This window comes from Canis lupus, chromosome 7 (assembly GCF_003254725.2).
Source record: "Canis lupus dingo isolate Sandy chromosome 7, ASM325472v2, whole genome shotgun sequence".
In the NCBI taxonomy this organism is placed as follows: Eukaryota; Metazoa; Chordata; class Mammalia; order Carnivora; family Canidae; genus Canis; species Canis lupus.
This window is the reverse complement of record NC_064249.1, coordinates 26,062,250-26,085,442: the sequence shown is the minus strand read 5'-3', so window position 1 is coordinate 26,085,442 and position 23,193 is coordinate 26,062,250. Positions and strand designations below refer to the sequence as shown.

Here is a 23,193-nt window from a genome sequence, read left to right as displayed (position 1 = left end):
ACTTTATTTTTAGAAATTTGATGAAAGAAACTGAATATATTGTTAGATAATCTCACGTGCACTGTGCTTTATTCTTTAGGTAGAGTTGGTATCACATTTTGGATCAGAGCACTTTTGTCCATTAAGCCTTATAAGGTAATACAGAACAACATTTATCGAGTGACTTATTAAAAAAAAAAAGATACACAAAAGTCCCAGTATATTTAAAGTGAGGAAATGATTTTCTGTTATGTGAAGTTAATACTATAGAAATAGAAGCTGTTAAAACCTTGTTCTTGAATCCATTTTAGAAAAATGTAAGAATTTGCTTTAAGAAAAAAATAACCATTATATGTATCTGGTTTAGTTTGCTTGCTGTTTTGCTATGATAATAATATATGGAAAATTCTTAGACAAATATTAAAACTGGCCATCACATTTTTAAATGCCTTAAATAGATTAAAATTTTAATGGAAACAGTGGGCGGGTGACTACAGTGTAAGAAACAGTCATTGTTTTGGAGTCCAGAAGCTAATGGCTCTCAAAAAAATAACCAAAGTTAATGTATTTTGTCATTTATTATGAAGAGATGAGTCTTAACAACTCTGTTTTGTTTTAAAGTCTTTAATGAAATTGTTGTTAATAGGGTATTTGGCACTAGCATGGTTGAAGAATATGAAGAAATTGCTGATTCCCAGTATCAGTCAGAACGTCAAGAATTATTTGATGAGGACTATGGTAAGTGACTTTAAGAGAAATGACTATTATATGTATTTTTTTGTTTTTTAAAGTCTAATATTAGTCTGTAGGGGTAGGAGAAGGTTTTATGTCACCCTCAATTACTACTCTATCAATTCTCGTTTTAAGAGATTTTAAATCATAGCCTGAAAAATTGAATTTTTCCCTTCCTTAATTTTCCTATAAGTGAAATGAAAACATTTACTAGGGGTTGGTAAAGTACATGGAAAGCTTAATAAAGTCTTAATAAATGTGATTACAATTTTGGTAAGCAGTGGAATTATTTTCCTTGGTTTACAACATCTGTTTGACAAATGGTTTCTAAATCTTATTTTCAATTTGTGAACATATTTTAGATGTATAGTGAATATTTATTATAAAATATGCTTTAAATGGCTGACTTTGACAGGACATAATTTGAGCTTTTAAACATATTATTGGAGATAGTTCTTAGTGTAATTACCTTCATTTTCTCTTTAAATAGATTATCCACTGGATTATAATACTGGAGAGGATAAATCCTCAAAAAATCTTCTTGGTTCTGCTACAAGTGAGTATTTGGGGATTTTCCTGGACACGATTAAAGTATTTCTCAACTTTTTTTTCCCTGACATATGTGGATATTTTGTTGTGGTATATAGTTTTGGAAGCTCCTACTCCCAGTATTGAACTTAAGTTGAAATCAAAGATAGTGGCTTTGAAATGTATTTCCATAGGAATAAGACTAGAAAGATTAGATGAAAAGAAGAGAGGAAAAAGTGCAAGCACAAGTTTGTTCTTCTACCCTAAGTGCTTATATTTTTAAGCAAATTCCTTGGAAGAATGGGTTATGAATTTACTTGGGAAAAGAATTATCAAAGAGGCTCTAAACCATATCAATAGAAGTATCTGGGTAGTCCTACTGGATGGGAAAGGAATTCGAATGGTAGTTCAGAGGTAGTATGCATCAGTGAAATCCCAGCAAACAATGATTTGTTAATCTATGAATGTAGTTAGTTTCTTATTTAATTACAGACTATAAAGGCTGTTATCCATAATAATAATGATTCTCAAGCAATAACAGTAATAGTAATAGTAATATGTTCTTTGTAAACTAAAGAAATAATGACTAAGATACTAGTAGTTTATTTTTTCATGCCAGCCTGTTATCTAAACCTAGTGGTAGGCTGGCTTAAGGAGACTCTTGGAAAGACCAACTGACACTTTATTTTACTGTTATAATTCAGGTAGGTATATTTTAATGGTTGTTATTTTTGGTTATTACTAAAGAATATAAAATCGTGAAAGGAGTTTTATTTTTAATTGGAGATTAACAGGTGAATATAATAAAAGTAAAGCTTAGTAAAATCAATGGCTAATTTCTTGTGATTTTCCTTTGTTGCTTCTCGTGAGTTGAGTTGCTTGAATCTCAATCTCCTGGTATAAATTGTCTTTATACCTTTTTAGGATACTCAGCCAGTAGTATATCTACTTAGGTAGTATTTAGTATAGTATAGGTGCAATATATGGAGCTGGGAGTTTCTGGTTTTTTTTCATCTTTTCTTTTTTCTGTTCCCTTTTTCCCCTTCTGCTCTCCATAGAAAAATGTAGCCTTCGGTGGACTTTTTAAAGCATAGGAAGAAGAATGATAAAAATTCCTGTATAAGAGGAACCCTTTTATGTAATATTTAACTTTGTTGGATAGTAGCTCAATATACTTTGTTTCACTCTATTGCTGGTCAACTGACTTTCTATTTATTAGTGACTACTTTTAAGTAGCATTCTTAGCTATCTAGTTCATGATAGTATTATTGATGATAGTATTAATTAGTTTTACTTTAGTAATTAATATTGATAGTATTAAAAATAAGTGGTTCATTCACTGCTATGGGATAGAATCTTTTAGGAGTGAAAACCTGATTCTGTTTTATCTCTCTGGATGTTAATATTATTGTTCATGTCCTTAAATCTGTATTAAAAATTCTGTGGTACATAGTAATCATCATAGCTCAATGATGTTGTATTAGCTGTCTGGAAGCATTCTTATTTTATGGAATCAAAACATAGCCCCAAACTGAAAGATCTCTAGCTTCTGATAGTTACTTGGAGAGGAAGGGGAACCTTAGGGAAGTAATAGCTTACCGTAGTTTTAGATAAAGGAAAATCCTGTTGATATTCTTGATTTCCTTTTCTATATTCTTAAGGGATTAACTCCTAAACAAAACCCAGTTTATATCTCAATGGAGGACATTTCTCTATTTGTAATCATTTCTCTGACCAAGGTATTATTTGATTTAATGAGATAAAGAGTCTTCTTTATATCCAACTTTTGGGATCCTTTTCCTCAAAAATGTGTTTCTTGGTAACATTTTTTCTTTTTGAGGATCTCTGAAAAGGTAGTCTATTTACCTTTCATTGTTCTAATACTGAAAGAATTTGTTTAGTGAGTGGAAGGGAGGGTGGCAGGGTGTCAGCAAAGCCTAAACATAGAAAATTGGGTTTAAAAAGACCCCCATCTCTTGAAGTTTCAGAAAAAAGGCAATCGTAGCTGGTAGTGATAAGACTTTGGTGTCATAAAGGCTATAGACATGACCTAGCACAGCTATCTTCTACACTTATTCTTCTAGTTTTCTGTGAAGAGTGGGACTATTTCTGAGCCTGGCTTTGCTATCACCTGGTGGTATAACATTTAAGGAGTAAATAACAGAGTAGAATCAGGCCAAAGAGGGTAATCTCTGGCATTGAAATAACTGAATTTGACTAGCATCATCATACTATGAATTAGCTTGAAATTGGCCAATTTTGAAACTGATTAACTTTTAAAATTTACATAGTGGCTCCAAAACAGAATTCTGTGGCTTTAACCTTTTTTTTTTTTTTTTTAAAGCAGGGGCAGAGGGAGAGGGAGAATCTTAAGCAGACTCCATGACCAGCACAGAGCCCAACAAGGGTCTGGATCTCACAACGCTGAGATCATGACCTGAGCCAGAATCAGGGGTTGGACACTTAACTGACTGAGCCACCCAGGCACTCCTCCCCCCCTTTTTCCTGTGGCTTTAATCTTAATGGAAACTCCTTTTTTTCCTATTGGTATTGAGCAGTTAGTAGTTACAGGAAATAAATGTCACCAGAGTACATTGCTTCTATTGGCACTTGGTTTTCAGAGACATACATACTATATATTTGGACATTCTTGACATTATCTAATTTTCTTAACTACCATACTAAAAAGGGAGAAACTATTATGTTAGAAAAAGCAGCATTCTTGACTTTGTGTATATGCTAGTTATGGCAGCTCTTCTGCTTGATTCTTTTATTTACATTCTTTAACCAAAACATTTAACTATTGTACATCAACAAAATTTCTTCATATCACTCTGCTTTCCTTGTGCTTTGTCATGTGGATTTTCCAAACCACTTTCTACTTTGATATTCTTGCAGGTCTGCCTTTACTCCTAAATATGGTCTGCATTTTTTTTAGACTCACTTAAAGGCCAGGTTTCTGTGTATATGTTTAAGACAAAATAGTTTTTGTGTTCTTTTATATCAAAGTACTTTTTAATGAATGTATGTATTTTAAAGACCTAGAAGGAGAAATGAGAATGAAGGTGGGCATGCAGCAGAGGGATCTAAATGCACATGGGAGGAAATAATTATTTTGTTGCTTTGTCCTGTTATGTTGTAGCATAAGTAGTTTGTTTTCCTTATCAAAGCTTCATAGTGTACTGGAGACTGAGTATAACATGTTGATGGTCCTTGGGGAGAATTCATTCCTAAAAGAATGAGATTGGATGAATAGTGCCCTGCTTTAAGATAAAGGAGTTGGCTAATCTGGGAGAAATTAAGGACAGATACCTAGTTTGGTGCTATGTTGCAAATTATTACCTTAGCCTATTCAGACAGCTTTTTAGTGGCCACATTATGATTTTGACAAGGTATCATGTGTTTGGATGCAAATTGGGAATGGTCAGAATAGAATATTCACAAAGCTGCTTTCATTCAAAAGACAAAATGAGACTACATTTGGCAGTGTTCTGTGAACAGAGCAAAATTATTTTTTAGATGGGCCGAGAATGTAGAAATTTGCCAAATTTTGCTTTTGTTACCAAGTATCCCCCTGAAATTATGATAATTAGTATTTTTCAATGATGGATGATGTTAATCTTCTTTAGGTTAAAAAATAAGACTTTAAAGCTGTTTTCTTTACACAGATTGATAGATGTGTTCTTGAATTCTTTAGCAGTAAATGCCCCAAAATTTGAATGTCAAAAAATTTATTATCTGAGGTAAGATTGCCCTTTGAAGTACAAAGGACTTTTGAGTATAGATTTGATTCCAGAATTTGGATTCTGTGAAGTAGTCAGCTTTGACTGAACTTTAGCTGGCAGGCCAAGTAGAAGATCATATATTATTGTAATATTGGTTGACATTAAAAGTGGATTTATGAGGAAATAAAAGTGTTTCCATTGCTACTTTATCTTGGTTTGTGAGAAAAAAAGGTGTTTCCATTCCTGTTTTTTTTAAGTTTTTATTTAAATTCCAGGTAAGATACAGGGTGATAATAGTTTCAGATGTACAAGATAGTAATTGAACACTTTCATATAACATCTGGTGCTCATCACAGCAAATGCACTTCTTAATCTCCATCACCTATTTTACCTTTTCCCTCCACTCTGATAGCCATCAGTTGTTCTCCATAATTAAGTCTGGTGGTTTGCCTACTTTTCTCTTTTTTACCCCCTTTGCTCATTTGTTTTGTTTCTTAAATTCCACATAGGAATGAGGTCATATAATATATCTTTCTCTGACTGACTTATTTCACTTAGCATTATAATATCCATGTCATTGTGATTGGCAAGATTTCATTTTTTATGGCTGAGTAATATTCCACTGTGTATATATAGACCTCTTTCTTATCCATTCATCAGTTGATGGACACTTGGGCTGTTTTCATAATTTGGCTATTGTAGATAATGCTGCTATAAAAACATCAGGATGTGTGTATCCCCTTGGTGTAGTGTTTTTGTATTTTGGGGATAAATACTCAGTAGTGTGGATACTGGATCGTGGGATAGTGCTATTTTTAACTTTTTGAGGAACCTTTGTACTGTTTTCCAGAGTAGCTGCACCAATTTGCATTCCCACCAACAGTTCAAGAGGGTTCCCCTTTCTCCACATCCTCTTGAAGTCTGTTGTTTTTTGTATTGTTGATTTTAGCCATTCTGGCAGGTGTGAGGTGATATCTCATTGTAGTTTTGATTTGTATTCCCTCATAATCAGTGATGTTGAACATCTTTTCATGTGTCTGTTGGCCATCTGTATGTTTTCTTTGGAAAAAGGCCTATTTCAGATCCTCTGCCAGTGTTTTAATTGGATTTTTAATTTTTTGCCATTGAGTGATATAAGTTCTTAATGTATTTTGGATATTAACCCCTAACCAGATATCTGATTTGCAATTTTTTTCTACTGTTGGAAAATTGGCTGACATTAAAAGTGGATTTATGAAGAAATAACAGATTTTTCATTGCTGCTTTACCTTGGTTTGTGAGGAAATCCTGTGTTTCCATTCCTGTTTTTATCTCATGTGTTAGCTTAAGAATCAACACTGCTTCTTTGTTTTCTAGTTTGTCTGGTCAAAGGAAGGGCAAAGATTGATGTAAAATCCTAGACATATACAAACAAGTACAAAGCTTTTGTGTGTTATACCAATGATTGGAACAAAGTACCATTCCTGTACTTTGTAAAGATTTAAATTTATGACTACCAGTTATCATTTTAAACTAAGATTTCTTACTGCTTTCTCTTACCATAAAACATATATCTACAGGACTAGCTCCAGGTGACAGTGCTTGGCTTCTTCTCAATTTTCTAGATAGGGTGTTAGCTTTCCTCCCTTTGAGCCCTTCCTACTTTTCACATCTATGATTTTCGCTGAAAGTGATGAAAACCATACTATGGATCTCTTAGGAAAGGAAACCAAGACAGAAGTAACTGATGAGGCTTAATTAAGTAGCCCTTGCCAGATACTAATATTTTAATAGGACAAAAACCTGATAACAGGTGAATTAACTTCTAGTAGAATTTTAGAGATTAGATTGGAGATGGAAATTAACTTCTGTTAAAATTACATTACAGAAGGAAACCACCTGTTCTTAGCACCAGCTTTTCATGGAGTTAGGTATTTTGTGGTACTCATGTATCATAATCAGATTTATTCGGATCTTTGGCTATTTATTCAGATGTATCTTTGGCTATTTATTCAGATATTAAGGGTTTCACTTTATTCATCATTCAAAAACCCTCTTTAGAAAGAAAGATAGAATTCCTGGGTATGCAGATTGCTTTACCTACAACACTGAGAGTTTTATGACATTGACTTAATCTGTCCATGTCCATACCCACCCAATTCACAAAAGAGTCTGTTTAATGTATTATCCATTAAACATCATTAAAAATTATCAAAGAAATCTGATTCTATGCAGTATCAACTTGGGATTTAACTATATTATCAACAGATAATATATGTTCCTAGTTGAAAATAAAATTTTTCTGCTCTCCTTTGGATAATAATCTTCCCGTTTTGTTTATACATATAAAAATTGCCTGTTCTTCATGCTTTTTTTTTTGTTTTGTTTTAAACTGTAGAAACTTTTTAAAGAAAAACAAGCTTTTCTGTAAAATACTAATTTTGGTTGTCACATTTTTCTCTCTCTGCCCCAACATAGGCTATATGTTGAATTTTACTTGAATTTTGTAATATGCTGAAATTAGTGTTTTGGCAAAAGGTTTGGGAAGCTTTACCAAAAAAGTATAATTAAGTTTTAAATTCCTTCCGAACATAAAAATTCAGATTTATGTTTTATACTTTTTGGCTGAAATTTGTGTCCTAGATTGGACTTACATAGTAAGATGAAGAAAAAGGTAATTAGTCCAAAAAGATGCAAAAAGACCATTATAAATGGTTTTTTGACTATCTGATATTAAGCTATATAAGAATTTTTAGGTGTATTAGTATTTTTTTCTGATTGAATTTTGTTTTAGATGCCATTCTAAATATGGTGAATATTGCCGCTAATATTCTGGGAGCAAAAACTGAAGACCTGACAGAAGGTACCTAATCATTTTATGGGTCTTTTAAATATCTGATACTCCAGGGGTCATTCTAGTTAGGAAAATTAATTAATAAGCCAAACAATTTGATTTTTCATTTAGAAATATAGAAATGATACAAAAGGACTTACCAATCTTCTGTTACCCATTGTTTATTTGAATTTCATAAGTTCTCTTTTATAATAGGATCCTGTCTATATAAAATTCATGAAGTTGTTTTTTGACTCTTCCTGTTGTAGAAGTAATAATTCTATCCCTTATCTCTTTGATGCTCTAAGGATACTATATGCATGATTTTATTTATCAAATAATTACTCAATTTAGAAAGTGATTTTTTTTCCCCTACAGAATGCCAAATAAAAGTATTAATAGCAAGGAGAAACCATCTTGCCTTTTTCATTCTTAGAAAATACTTAGTTTCCAGTGCAAACTTAAAATGACCCATACATTTCTTCTCATTCTCTTTAGTTACTCCTTTAGATGTCTAGAAGGCATGCTAATCATGTAAGATTACACAGAATTTATAGTCATTTGACTTGCTTTATCTGAGAAGTTGAGAAAGAATATGCATTATTTGTAGTTCTGACTTTGTATGATCATTTCTTGCTAAAAGAACTTTGTTGGAAGAAAATAAAGTCTTCAGTAGCAAACCTATTTTACTTTTTCTCCCCCAGAAACTAAAGTTCTTTATTTGTTATAGTGAAATATCTTCATGGTATAGCTTTTTAAAATTAAACTCAACATGGGTATCTTTCTTAAAATAGGAAATAAAAGTATATCTGAGAATGCCACTGCCACAGCTGCACCTAAAATGCCTGACTTAGCTCCTGTTTCAACTCCTGTTCCATCACCTGAGTAAGTTATATTGTGATATTAGAGTTCTGTTAAAATGGAGAGCTAAGTGTACTAGTACATAGAAAGGTACTTGAGATTTGTGTGTGAAATGATTATAGAAAGCTCTGAATCATAAGGCAGGCATTCCACAGCCACTTAAAATATCTCCGAATTGCTTTTTGGCACCAGGAATGCACTTCACTCCAGACCATATATCTGTTGTTTTGATATTATATATTACCTTTATTATTCACAACACTGAATCTTTTTCTTATTGCAAATAATTGGCCTAATTCTGCAGGAATAGGTTTGAAGACAAATTTTAAAAGCTTGCTTTCATTAAGTTCAAATTTAAAAGCATTGATTGAATACCTGTGCTGTGCCTCAAAAGCTATAAAGGGTGCCTGAAATACCTAGAGCAGTGATTCTTAAATTATGTGTTTATCTCTCAGCAAACGTCTTACTCTGTTCAGTTTCTTAAACTGAATTAGATTGAGGTCTTTTCCCAGTTTGCAGTGGGCAACTATGGGCAGAAATGCCTGTCATATAGCTAACGTAAAACACCCTCATTTTTTTTAGTCTTCCTACCAGAGATGATTAAGGTTTTTTGACACCTCTACCCCTTATTTATAACAGATAAGCACATAGACTGGATAATTGGGTATAGTTACTGTAAGTTTATGTGTATTTCATTATACTCTAAAATTTTGAAAGCCCTTTCTCTCAGAAGAAATCTGCTTAACAGGATAAGATAATTGAATAGGATACATGTAATGAAAGGTGCAGTGGGTATGGTTTAAGCTGCAATTAATTTAAGCTGTAATTCCTAAATAACATACTAATTCAAAATTGAGATTTTTGTGCTTTGAAGGGCACAATGACATATTTGTATTCTGTGTTAATTCAGAAAATGACTAAAGATACTTATTTATTGAATGACTACAGCATTATATGTCATTGATTCCTAGAAGGTACTAAGAAATCTATTTAGGAAAGGGTGGTATTTCTAATTATGTGGAGCTGTGATTGCTAGTCCCATTTTTGTAACTATGCTTCTTCAGTTAATAACACATACTATGTCTTCTTTTTCAAAACTGAAGGAAACTGACTTCACTTTATATATGTACCGACATACACATATATACACTTATTCCCCCCCATGTATACATAAGAATATTTGTTGAAAGATACTACATCAGTCTAATGTAGTGGTTTTTACCTTTCTCTATTAGTTTTAGTTTATTTATTTACTTATAATTTTAAAAAAAGATTTTATTTATTCATGAGAGACACAGAGAGAGAGGCAGAGACATAGGCAAAGGGAGAAGCAGGCTCTCCCCATGAGGAGCCCGATGCCCGACTTTATTCCAGGATCCCGGGATCATGCTCTGAGCTGAAGGCAGACACTCAACTACTGAGCCACCTAGGTGTCCCTCTATTAGTTTGATTTTAATAGACTTTTTAATCTAATTGCTTACTTTTTAATTTATGTTTCTTATTTATTTTAAATTCTTTTTGATGACTTTATGGCAGTCCTTTGAAGAAGAAAACTGAAATTGAAGAATACATGATAGGGTGTCATTGTTAAAGTTACTTTGAAGAGATGACTTACTTTCTTTTCTCAGGTTTGAGTTTTTTAAAGTACAGCTTTGATGAGGTATATATAGATGGTATACAACTTAATTTGTACCAAATTAACTCAATTTAGTTTTTCTCCCTCCCTTTCAGACACTGCTCCTTTTTACTGTCATAATTTATATTGTAAATAGTAAGCAATAAAGATGTAAGAAATGTTATTAGTCTATGTTTTAGTTTTGCCCATTTACTTACTGTCAACAAGATGAAAGTCTAGCTTTTAGATACTATTTTATTACTACCTTTGCTATTATGATATTAGTCTTTATTCAAAGACATTTCTTGGCATTCTTAGTAATTTTTCAGAGTAGGAAAATTATATATGGAGATGTTTCTTTTTGGTATTCAAATTATTTTTTCAGATTGTATGTTTTATGCTGTAAGAGCTGCATCTGGAAATTTATTATATTTATCTTAGAATGAACCACAGATGTTATAATTTATAGCACTGTTCTTACCAGCTCCATCCCCCCACACTTTGCTGCCTTACATACATACTCTAGATCCTAGAGATGGGATTAAGTTACAGATGAGGGCACTTTATTATTAGCCAGGACAACTCTAATGAAAAGTTGTTAAATATTTGTCTTAAATAATAGAAAATTAGGCCAGATGATTTTAAAATTATTTTGGGGAGGGAGGGATGGCAGAAAATTGTGTGTGTGTATGTGTGTGTGTGTGTAATGCTACCCTGGAATTCCTCACATCATCCACAGAAAAAAATTTTTTTTGAAAACCCTAGCTATCTTTTGAAAGCATGATACTTAAATACAAAGTGCATTCATAAGTATAAGAATCCACATATAAGCAATCCACAATAATCAAGTTTGATTTAGTAAATAGGGGGATTTGAGTCATCTGGCTGATCAGTTGATAGATGATCTTTCTATTACCATTTCTGAATAATACTTGCTTTTATAGTGAAAATGACTTGAAGGGAAGAATTCATCCAAAAAAACCATTTCAGTTTCTCCTATATTTCTAGTCTTCCTTTTATTTGATGTATGATACAGTGATTTTTTAGCATAATTTTAACTCTAGATTTCTAATTAAATTTGTGTGTATTTCTAGGTTTATAACCACTGAAGGACACATACACGATACAGAGCTCTCATCACCAGATACTCCAAAAGAGAGTCCCATTGTACAACTGGTTCAAGAGGAAGAAGAGGAGGCAAGTCCATCTACAGTGACCCTTCTGGGTAGTGGTGAACAGGAGGATGAATCATCACCCTGGTTTGAGTCAGAGACACAAATATTTTGCAGTGAATTGACCACAATTTGTTGTATTTCTAGTTTTTCAGAATACGTATATAAATGGTGTTCAGTTAGAGTTGCTCTTTATCGGCAACGTAGCAGAACTGCTGTGGGTAAAGGAAAAGATCGTCTTGTGTTGGCTCAACCACCATTACTGCTTCCTGCTGAATCAGTGGATGTTTTAGTATTGCAACCTCCGAGTGGAGATTTGGACAGTAAGAGAAAGGAAAAGGATGCTGAAACTATCGATCTAGGTGACTTAAGTAGTATGAACCAAGGTGATTTGATTAATCACAGTGCAGATGCAATTGAACTTGAACCAAGCCATCCTCAAACTCTTTCTCAGTCTCTTATCTTAGATGTTACTCCAGAAATCCATTCATTATCTAAAATAGAAGTGTCTGAGCCTATTAAATATGAAACAGGACCTACACCATCTCAAGTGATCCCTCAAGAGAGTTCTGTTGAAGTTGATAATGAGACAGAAAAAAAGTCTGAGAGTTTTACTTCTATAGAGAAGCCACCTGTGATCTATGAAACAAATAAACTTAATGAAGTAATGGATAATACTGTAAAAGAAGATATGAACTCCTTGCACATCATCACAAAGCTATCTGAAACAATAGTGCCACCTGTAAACACAGCTACTATGCCAGACAGTGAAGATGGGGAAGCCAAACTGAACATAGCTGACACACCAAAGCAAATTTTGACTCCTATTATGGATTCTTCTTCATTACCTGAAGTAAGAGAGGAAGAACAGTCTCCAGAAGATGCCCTATTAAGAGGGCTACAGAGGACAGCTACAGACTTTTATGCTGAATTACAAAATTCTACAGATCTAGGATACAGTAATGGAAATCTTGTACATGGATCAAACCAAAAGGAGTCAGTATTTATGAGACTTAATAATCGTATAAAAGCCTTAGAAGTAAACATGTCTCTCAGTGGTCGCTATCTGGAGGAACTTAGTCAAAGGTGAGCTTTATAATCAATTAGCACAGTCCACTTTGCATAGTGAGGTAAGTAGCAGAGTATGACTTGTGAGTAGAGGAGGAGAGGATTAGTTATCTCATGATAGTAGTAGTGCCATTTTTATTTTATTTTATTTTGTTTTGTTTTGTTTTGTTTTGTTTTATGTTATTTTATTTATTTTATTTTATTTTATTTTATTTTATTTTATTTTATTTTATTTTATTTTATTTTATTATTTTATTTAGATTTTATTTATTTATTCATGAGAGATACAGAGAAAGGCAAAGGGAGAAGCAGGCTCCCCATGGAGAGCCTGATTTAGGACTTGATCCCAGGACCCTGGGATGATCACGACCTAAACCAAAGGCAGATGTCTAACCACTGAACCACGTAGGTGCCCCTAGTTAGTGCCATTTTAGCTGGAGAGCAAGTTACTTGGATATCAATCAATGAATTGATTTTCTTTTTTAAAAGTACTAAGTGATGTAATATCTTTATAAAATAGGGTGACAACAACTTGAATTATCTTTAATCAGTTTCTCCTTTCTTCTGTTGTTTAACTTTAGCCACTTTTACTATTGGGTTCCCAGAGTAATCATGTGAAAATTATAGCATTATAACATGTATATCTGTACCGAATATGCAATACCTATAAAAACTGTAAATGTCAAAGATCTTAGTGGAACTAGACCAGATATCAATTAAGAGTTTAAATAAGTGAATACTAGAATAAACTGAACTGGATGATTAGGGAACATTTACAGTCTTTCAAACAAATCTTGGAATCCTAGTTCTGATTGTGATAATTTATGCTCTTGTGGTCATAAGTGCCAGTGTGCTTATGCAGCGATTAGGACCCCAGGCACAGTTCTCCATTTTTTTTATACCTGTTTATTCTTTATCCCCTAAATGTCCAGTGTCCTTAGGGCTTCTCTTTCAACATTTTGTAACCACTTGGGCATTAAGTGTCCAGAATTTCTGAAGCACCACCTTTCCCTACTCCTTTTTTTTTTTTTCCCTACTCCTTTTAAATCAAAATGCTGCTAATGAGATGTCACTAAGGTCATCATTATATTCTAATGGGTTTCCCCCTAATCCATACAGACAGTTTATTGGCAAATTGTATGTGCATGCATGCCCACTTAGGTACCTCCTACTTGGGGTGCCTAATGAGTCTGCTCATCGGGGAGTCTGCTTCTCTCTCCAGCTCTACCCTTACCCCGCTCGTGCTTTCTGTCTCTTCTCAAATAAATAAAATCTTAAAAAAAAAAAACAAACCCAAAACCCTCCTACCTGCTTCTCCTTACCCCAACTGTCTCCCTAAGGGAACAACAGAAATCATTAATAACTTTTTTATTTTTAATTGAGATATAATTGACATTAATTTCAGGTATGCAACATAATGATTTGGTATTTGTATATATTGTGAAATGATCACCACAATAAGTCTAGTTAACATTCATTACTATACAGTTGCAAGATTTTTTCCTTGTGACAAGAACTTTCAAGATCTATTCTCCTAGCAACTTTCAAATAGAGTATTGTTAACTATAGTTACCATGCTGGACATTACATTACATTACATTACTTACTCATTTCATAACTGGAAATTTGTACCTTTTGATCCTCTTTGCCCATTTCTCCCATCTCCCATCCTCTACCTCTGGCAACCACCAATTTGTTCTCTGTATCTATGAGTTCGAGGGTATTATTGTCATCATCATTATTATTATATTCCATGTATAAGTGAGATCATATGGTATTTTTCTTTTCTGTCTCATTTATTTAACTTAGTGTAATGCCCTCAAGGTCCATCCATCCATGTTGTTGCCAACAGCAAGATTTCCTTCTTTTTGATGGCTGAATCATATTCCAGTGTGCGTGTGTGTGTGTGTGTGTGTGTGTGTGTGTGTGTGTGTTGGGGGGAGAGGGTGAGAGAGAGAGAGACCACATTTACTTTATCCATTTATCCTTTGATAAACATTTAGGTTGTTTCCATGTCTTGGCTATTGTACATAAGGCTGCAGTGAACATGGGAGTACATAAATTTTTTCAACTTAGGGTTTTTCATTTTCTTCAGATAAGTACTCAGAAGTGAAGTTGCTGGTTCATAGAATAGTTCTATTTTTTATTTTTGAGGAACTTCCCTACTGTTTTACAGAGTGGCTGCATCAATTTGCATTTCTACCCAAAAGGGTTCCCTTTCTCTACATCCTTGCCAAAACATGTTATTTCTTACCTTTTTTTTTTTTTTTTATTATTTCTTACCTTTTTGATAATAGCTATTCCAACAGGTGATCTCTCATTATGATTTTGATTTGCATTTCCATGATGATTAGTGATGTTGAGCATCTTTTCATGTACCTGTTGGCCGTCTGTATGACTTCTATGGAAAAAGCCTGTTCAGCTCTTCTGCCAGTGTTTTAATTGGGTTTAATTTTTTATTATTGGATGGTATACATTCTTTATGTATTTTGGATATTAACTCCAATCAGATATATGAGTTGCCTTTTGCTGTACCACAGCTTTTTAGTTTGGTATGTACTCCACTTGTTTATCTTTGCTTTTATTGTCAAATCCAAAAAGCTGTCACCAAGATCAGTGTCCAAGAGCTTACTACCTGTGTTGTCTTCTGAGTTTTATGATTTCAGGCCTTACATTCAGGTCTTTAATCGATGAGTTACTTTTTGTGTATGGTTGAAGATAGTGGTCCACTTTCATTCTTTGCATATGGCTGTCCAGTTTTCCGAAAACCATTTATTGAAGAGACTGTTCTTTCCCGTTTCATATTCTTGGTTCCTTTGTCATAAATTAATTGATATATATGTGACTAATCTTATATAGTAGCGAGATGTGTAGAATTAGTGTTAAGGTAGTAAATACTTCAAGGGACTTCTTTATTTTACCTTTGTAAGTGTTTCAGGCCTCAATAAGTCATTTTCAAAAAAGTAGATTTATTTCACAGGTTGAAATCAGAAGTTGTTTACAGTAATAAGTTAATAAGAAATTAAAGCTAATTTAAATCCTTTCTTACTCCACAGGTACCGAAAACAAATGGAAGAAATGCAAAAGGCTTTCAATAAAACAATAGTAAAGCTTCAGAATACTTCAAGAATAGCAGAGGAGCAGGTTGGTCATCTTCACCCCTTATTTACATTTTATATAGATTTCTTTAGAATTCTATAGGTTCTTGCTGGTAAGAAAGTAATATTGATTCATTATTTTTCCCCAATAGGTTAAGATAAGTCTTGTAAGATGTCATGTTTGGGAAATTACCTAGCTATCAGCATCTGTATCTCCTCTAGAGATAATTTTCTTGAGCATTATTCCTATCACGTTTCCAAGTTTGTGTGTGTATGTGTGGTAGAAGTGCATTGGCCTTTTTTTTTACGTAACTTTGTTAAACTCAAATCTTTTGATTGCAAATAAGAATAGTTCTGTTTCTTTTTAATCCTTATACCTTTTTATTTCTTCTTTTTTTACCCTCTGTCTCTTGCCTGTCATGCAATAAGACTGCTGATATTGGCCATTACCCTGTCTTGTTGATTTTAAGGAAACAATTTCAGTATTGAACAGCTTCAGTGTTGTAATATCCAGATGCTTATTAAAAGTTTTTATGAAAAAATAAATAAAATAAAATAAAAGTTTTTATGGTGTGTTACTAAAATGAGAAATTTTATACTTTTCTAAAAGCTTATCTGGGACTCGGGGATAATGAGATGAAGTGAGGAGGCCTGAGGTTTCAGAGTTTAGTTGCATCTTACTGCCATTTCCACACACAATCTATTTGTGGTTCCATACAAATTTCCTCCTTTAGTGTTTTTTTTTTTTAATTGAAGTTTGAGAGTTATTTATGTATTCTGAATACAAGTCCTGTATTAGAGATATGCTTTACAAATATTTTCTCCCAGTTCATTATTTGTTTTGTCATTCTCTTAAAAGTATCTCATGAAGAGAAGTTTTTAATTTGTTAAAGCCTACTTACCCATTTTTTCTTTGCTCTATAAAGTCTTTCTGTAACCTGGGGTCACAAAGATTTTTTTCCTCCGTTTTGTTCTAAAAGTTTTATAGTTTTCATTTTACATTGGGTTTATAATCTATTTTAATTTTTACATATTGCAAAGTATGGCCCAAAGTTCTTTTTGTTGAGGAGGGGGATAGAGAAACATATGAATGAATATCTCTTTATTCGAGTATATTTGTTGAAAAGACTATCCCTTCCTCACTGAATTTCCTTTGTACTTTTGATAAAAAATTAATTCACCATACATACATGGGTCTGTTTCAAGGCTGCTCTTTTGTTCTATTCATCTATTTTTATACTTTTACCAAATTGTTGTGATTACTATAGCTTTAAAGGAACTCTTGAAGTCACATAGTGTGAATCTTCCAACTTTGTTCATCTCTTCCAGAATTGTTTTGACTAATACAGATTTTAGAATCAGTTTGCCAATTTCTACAAAACAAACAAACAAACAACAACAACATGTTTGCATCTTGGTTAGGATTTTGCTGAATTTTAGATCAGTTTGGAGAACTGACGTCTTAACAGTATTGTCTTCTGACCCATGAACACAGTAGTTAATTAGTTCTTCATTAATTTTAATGGTTAAAATTATTTCCTCTTTATATTTTCTCATCTCAAAAACTTATTTAAATACTTTAATATAATTTATGTATTATTAACAGTATTAGAAGTAAATCTTGATTAGAAGTGTTAACCAAATTATTAAATTTCATAGTTTTTTCTTTAAATGTTTATAACTGTCTGGAACGTATTTGTCAAATGTGAGTCACAAGATAAAATGAGTCAGATTCAGCATTTTAAAAAGATGAAGTAAGATAGAAAAGTACCACAGTGTATCACAGTAGGGAAATAGGTGAAACTTTTTGTTAGTTTTATACATCCACATCCTCCCTACTCTTGCACATACACACATTTGAGATTTAAGATTGATTGATTTTTATTTTTATTTTATTTTTTAAAGATTTTATTTATTTATTCAAGAGAGAGGCAGAGACACAGGCAGAGGGAGAAGCAGGCTCTATGCAGCAAGCCCAATGTGGGACTCGATCCCGCATCTCCAGGATCAGGCCCTGGGCTGAAGGCAGCACTAAACCGCTGAGCCACCCAGGCTGCCCTAAGACTTATTTAAATCTAAATTTGAAAAAGTTAGGTCTAGAATGATAAATGGTTATATAGTTAAATAGAGTGTTAGATTTTCTTTACATTCTGTCCTCTTTTACTCCTTCCCAAATTCAGTAGTAAGTTGAAAATTTCAATACAGTGTCCCTAATACAGATTCCTGACCATGAGCATGATGCATAATTCCCTAAAATATGCAGGTAGATATTTTACATAAAGACACGTTTGTCAGTTATAAAAGTTTTAAAAATCTAGATGGATGTTTTTGATTAATTTATTTTTATTGGTGATATTCTAGCATTGACTAGATGATCAGTTGTAGGTTTTTGACTATATGACATTCTAAGTTCCATTCTAATGTGTGTGATAGAATAGAATTTGTAAAAGCTTCTTAGTATGAGTGTGCTTTATACCCCAAAACATTTTTCAGAACTTTTTCAGCATCTTTTTGTGCTGACTGCTTTGGTTTGAGAACATATTTGACAAAGTGATTGTGTTGCATATAGCTGACTATATGCTCGTTCCTGCATATGGAGCCCATGTTAACTTGAAGTAATTTATTAACTTCCACTAGACAGTAATCCAAATGTGGCAATAAATGGCAAAATGTTTTTTGTAGGAGTCAGGGAAGGGAGGATTCAACAGTCTCATTTTTTGTTTTTTTTGTGTTTTTTAATTTCTGGTCACATTTTACAGTACTTGTTCATTAAAAGCTTTCTATTATGTATTTTTTTTCTTGAGAAACTTAGTAATTTTACTGGAACTTGCAGTATATTTAACGTATAGATGAAACTTTCACACACACAAAAATAATACTTACTTCTTTCTTTATCATAGGATCAGCGGCAAACAGAAGCCATTCAGTTACTACAGGCACAATTGACCAACATGACACAGCTTGTTTCAAACTTATCAACAACAGTGGCAGAATTAAAACGCGAGGTATTGTTATTGCTGGTATTGTAAGACACATTGCATATATAGAGGTTGTCATAAAGACTGATTTATTAACATGGTATCTAAGAACTTAAACCAAACAAAATAGTCATTTATAAAGAACTTGCTCAGAACACTGGAATGTGGCACTATAATATTTTGGAAATAGATTAATTATGATAATTTTTTGGAAAACAAGGCATTCATAGTTTAGGTCTTACCTAAAATATGGTTATAAAGCAATACTATTAGGCCTTTTGCAAACCACTGGTACTTCCATTTTCAGTTCACAAAGGCTTACTGAGTTGCTTAACAAAGCAAACATTGCATTGATTTAACAAGTATTGAGCATCCAGTGTATGTGAGGTGTAAGCTGTACATTCCTTATGGCATATAGCAGTGAGTAGTCCCTGGCCACAGAACTCTTCTGGGGGAGAGGACAGTAAGACAGAAAATGAAATATGTGTGTATGAAGTGATTATGGTAAGGGTTGCTTAGCTAGAGTGATTTGGGAAGGCTTATCTGAGGCAGTGACATTAGAACTTGAGTGCACAAGAAGAGTTTGCATGCCACAGGAGGCTTAGGTTCAGAACAAACCTGTTACTAGCAGCACTAGGGCAAAGGACCCATGATTAGAAACTGTGTGGTATATCTGAGGGCAGAAAGAAGGCTGGTGGCTGAAATAGAATGAGGAGAAGGAGAGTAAGAAGTACATTCAGGATATGCCAGGGACCCTGTCATAAAGGCCTTTGTAGGCAATTTAGAGTTGATTTTTACTCTTAGGGAAAGAATTAAGAAGTGACATGGGTCATCTCATTGACAGCACTTTGAGAAACTCCCTGTTTGTTGCTCTTTGGAGAATTGCCTCTTGGGGAATAGCAAGAACAGAAGTGGGAAGGAGACTAATTAGGATGCAGTTGCAGTGACCTGGGTGAGGTGATGTTGGTTTGGACTTATATTTTTAGAAGTGGAAAACAGTGTGAAGTTGTTGAATTCAGGGAATGTTGAAGAGAAAGACAAGCCTTGATGAAAGATCGGATGTGTGGGATGAGGAACTAAGGATGATCCTGTGTTTTTGGCTTAAATAACTGAGTAATTGCTGTTTCAGTATTACAAGATGGTAAAGACTAGGCAGGAGCAAGATTTTTTTTTCTCCCCAAGTAGGAATAATACAGATGGAAAAACACAGCAAATGTGGCAAAATGTTAACTATTGATGAACATAGGTGAAAAGGCATGAATATGTTCATTACTATTTTTAAAAGTTTTCCATAGATTTAAAAATGTTCAAAGTATTGGAGGGGAAGAGAAGAAAAATTATCTCAGTAGGACATTTTCTAAGTGCATGCCCTTCATTTTATGGTTTTGAAACATATTAAAAAATGCTTAAAATTATTTGTCCTTTGATTTTTATATCCCATTATATTTTTTATAGTATAATTTTTAAATTATAATGACAGGATAAAATAATAATATATTTAACATTACTATAAAATAAAATATAATAATTATTAAATCCTTTTCTCCTCTCAGGTTTCAGATCGACAAAGCTATCTTGTCATATCTTTGGTTCTCTGTGTTGTCTTGGGACTGATGCTTTGTATGCAGCGCTGTCGAAACAATTCTCAATTTGATGGAGATTATATTTCAAAACTTCCTAAAAGTAATCAATATCCAAGCCCAAAAAGGTAGTATATATCAACATTTTATTTCACTATTTTTACTATATTTTATATTTTGAGAAATTTGAATAAGCAAATAATGAGATACTTTCTTTTTCCCATATGATTGTCTTAAAACTGCACTGTTAAAACATCATTGTAACTAGCAAGAGATAGTCCTGTATCTGGAAGGTTCTGTAGACTGGTATGAAAAATACGTTAATAGGAAGTACATAAACCCTTGAAATGTTTTAGTTATGAAAGGTGCTTAAATGTGGAATTCAAAGGGAGAAGATAGTAGGTATTTTAATATAGCATCTTTTAGACAATGATCCTCAATTTTTTACATGTAATAGCAATAACTGAAGTATTACATTAGAGATTAGTATTCTGTGGATGTTCAGTTCTCAATAGCTTCTATCAAGCCCCAAGTGCAAAGTAAATTATACTAGTTTACTAGTATATGAGTAGTTTACTAGTAGTTTACTAGTAAATGAGTAGTTTACTCATTGTGTTCATTTTCTTCATGTTTTAGGTGTTTCTCTTCCTATGATGATATGAATTTGAAAAGAAGAACTTCATTCCCACTCATCAGATCCAAGTCTTTACAGTTAACTGGCAAAGAAGGTAGATTTTGTGCAATATATATATATATAAACACTTACTTCTGGCATAATTACAATGTCAATGTTGTGTTCGAAACCACCTGTAACAGAATAATGGGTAACCTTCATGTTTGTACTATGTCAGAGCCACTGTATCATTTTCACACTTACTGTCTTTGTTCCTAAAAGCCCAGAGGGTGGGGAAGGAAGGGGGGCTTAGTTTAATTAGCCATTGGTAGCTTTGTTTGCACATGCTCCTGTTTAGAAGTATTTCTTTTTAGAAAGGGATGTTTGAAAAAGTTCAACAGATTTGGAAAACCTGAATGTGCTCCCATAGCATCCTGTGCTTATCTGCCTCCTCTTCTTGTACAGGTAGGACCCCTTTTGTCTCTAGTTTAGGACTGTGAGGCACTTTCTGGAAAAAAAAAAAAAAATCTAGTCTATCTCTTTTTTTATAGGCCAGGGTCTATAATAGCATTCTATTGTCTAACAGTCAATGAATACTTAAATGAATGAATGTGTACTGAGTGGCTATTTTTTTTATATCTGTTCTTTTAAAATTAGTACTTATTAAGAGACTTATCTTTATACAGTATTAAAATAACCAAATTAATTATGTATTTCAATTAGAATGGCTTTCTTAATAATTATTGGCTGGCTTCCCTTTCTTAAAGACTTAGTAACAACAGCATGTTTCAATTGATTAACTCTTTCAAGTAATCATTGCTGAGCATTACTATTTCCACAAAGCTTCACAGACTTAACCCATTACATTACATGTGTGCTTACTTAGGACTAGTAAATCTCTTCTTCCCCCTTTTTCTTTTTTTCTTCTTTTGGCTGATTTTCTTTTACAACTGAAATTTTTAATTGAAGAATTACATGTAAGAAAATGCAATTGTCATATGTAAACCTTGATGAATTTTCATAAACCAGTTGAACACACCTGTATGACCAACACCCAGATTAAGATGGAGAACATTATCCAGTACCCCAGAACTTCCTTGTGCTCTTTTAGACACTGTCCATCCCCTCCCAGGATAACCACTGTTTTGACTTCTGACTGTTTTTTTTTTTTAATTTATTTTTTATTGGTGTTCAATTTACTAACATACAGAATAACCCCCAGTGCCCGTCACCCATTCACTCCCACCCCCCGCCCTCCTCCCCTTCTGCCACCCCTAGTTCGTTTCCCAGAGTTAGCAGTCTTTACGTTCTGTCTCCCTTTCTGATATTTCCCACACATTTCTTCTCCCTTCCCTTATGTTCCCTTTCACTATTATTTATATTCCCCAAATGAATGAGAACATATAATGTTTGTCCTTCTCCGACTGACTTACTTCACGCAGCATAATACCCTCCAGTTCCATCCACATTGAAGCAAATGGTGGGTATTTGTCATTTCTAATAGCTGAGTAATATTCTATTGTATACATAAACCACATCTTCTTTATCCATTCATCTTTCGTTGGACACCGAGGCTCCTTCCACAGTTTGGCTATCGTGGCCATTGCTGCTATAAACATCGGGGTGCAGGGACTTCTGACTGTTGACTGTGAGATTCACCATGTCACTGAATATAGTTGTTGTATCTTTATACAATATTCCATTATACAAATGCACTGCACATTATTTTGATCATTTTCAGTTTGAGGCTATTCCCTATCTTTTGGTACTGTGTTTGATCTCTAGCATTTCTTTGTTTATCCTTCTTTAGAACTTTTCTGCCTACATTATTCATCTATATTTGCATGTTGTCTACTTTTTTACATTAAAGTTCTTAACATACTAATCATAATTTAAAAAAATTCCTGGTCTGATAATTCCACCATTCTTGTCATCTAACTCTAGTTCTAATGTTTGTTTAGTCTCTTCAAAGTGTTCTTTGCTTTTTTAAAAAATGCCTTGTAATTTTTTATTGACAGATGGGACATGATGCACTAGGTAAAAGGAATTAAACAGATCTTTTCATAATATAGTGGTGAGGTGTGGTGGTAGAGGAAGCATTGTGGACTCCTGTGATTAGGTTTCAGTCTTTTGGCAGGCCTTTGTCCCTGGACTGTACACTTCACCAGTGTTTGTTGGGTTTCTCCTTTTGCTTAGGCCAGTTCGGCTCTGATAAAACACCAGCAGGTACAGCTCTTCTAAAATAGTTCCTAAAGTCAGGCCTTGTTAAGAACAGAATACTCTCTGGAACACCTGGGTGGCTCAGCGGTTAAGCACCTGCCTTCAGCTCAGGGCATGATCCTGGAGTCCTGGGATCAAGTCCCACATCGGGCTACTCTGGAATATTTCAAAATGGTGAGGACCTGGTAGAGCTCCTAAAAATACGACTCATA

General features: G+C 33.5%; 1 protein-coding gene across 7 annotated transcripts in view; it reads left to right on the top strand.

Moving 5' to 3' along the window:
* The window catches only part of SUCO (SUN domain containing ossification factor), an 87,909-nt gene that overhangs the window by 57,586 nt on the left and 7,130 nt on the right, over positions 1 to 23,193 (top strand). For 5 of the 7 annotated variants that reach the window (XM_049112286.1, XM_025430306.3, XM_025430304.3 and 2 more), the window contains 10 exons: positions 80 to 135; positions 626 to 717; positions 1,202 to 1,267; positions 7,738 to 7,806; positions 8,571 to 8,661; positions 11,347 to 12,510; positions 15,549 to 15,636; positions 18,491 to 18,595; positions 20,122 to 20,276; positions 20,785 to 20,876. In XM_049112286.1, coding sequence (XP_048968243.1) covers positions 80 to 135; positions 626 to 717; positions 1,202 to 1,267; positions 7,738 to 7,806; positions 8,571 to 8,661; positions 11,347 to 12,510; positions 15,549 to 15,636; positions 18,491 to 18,595; positions 20,122 to 20,276; positions 20,785 to 20,876 — 1,978 coding nt within the window. Of the gene's footprint in view, positions 1 to 79; positions 136 to 625; positions 718 to 1,201; positions 1,268 to 7,737; positions 7,807 to 8,570; positions 8,662 to 11,346; positions 12,511 to 15,548; positions 15,637 to 18,490; positions 18,596 to 20,121; positions 20,277 to 20,784; positions 20,877 to 21,135; positions 21,227 to 23,193 lie in introns of all 7 variants that reach the window. The other 2 variants (XR_003129168.3, XR_003129169.3) reach the window with 1 other exon arrangement.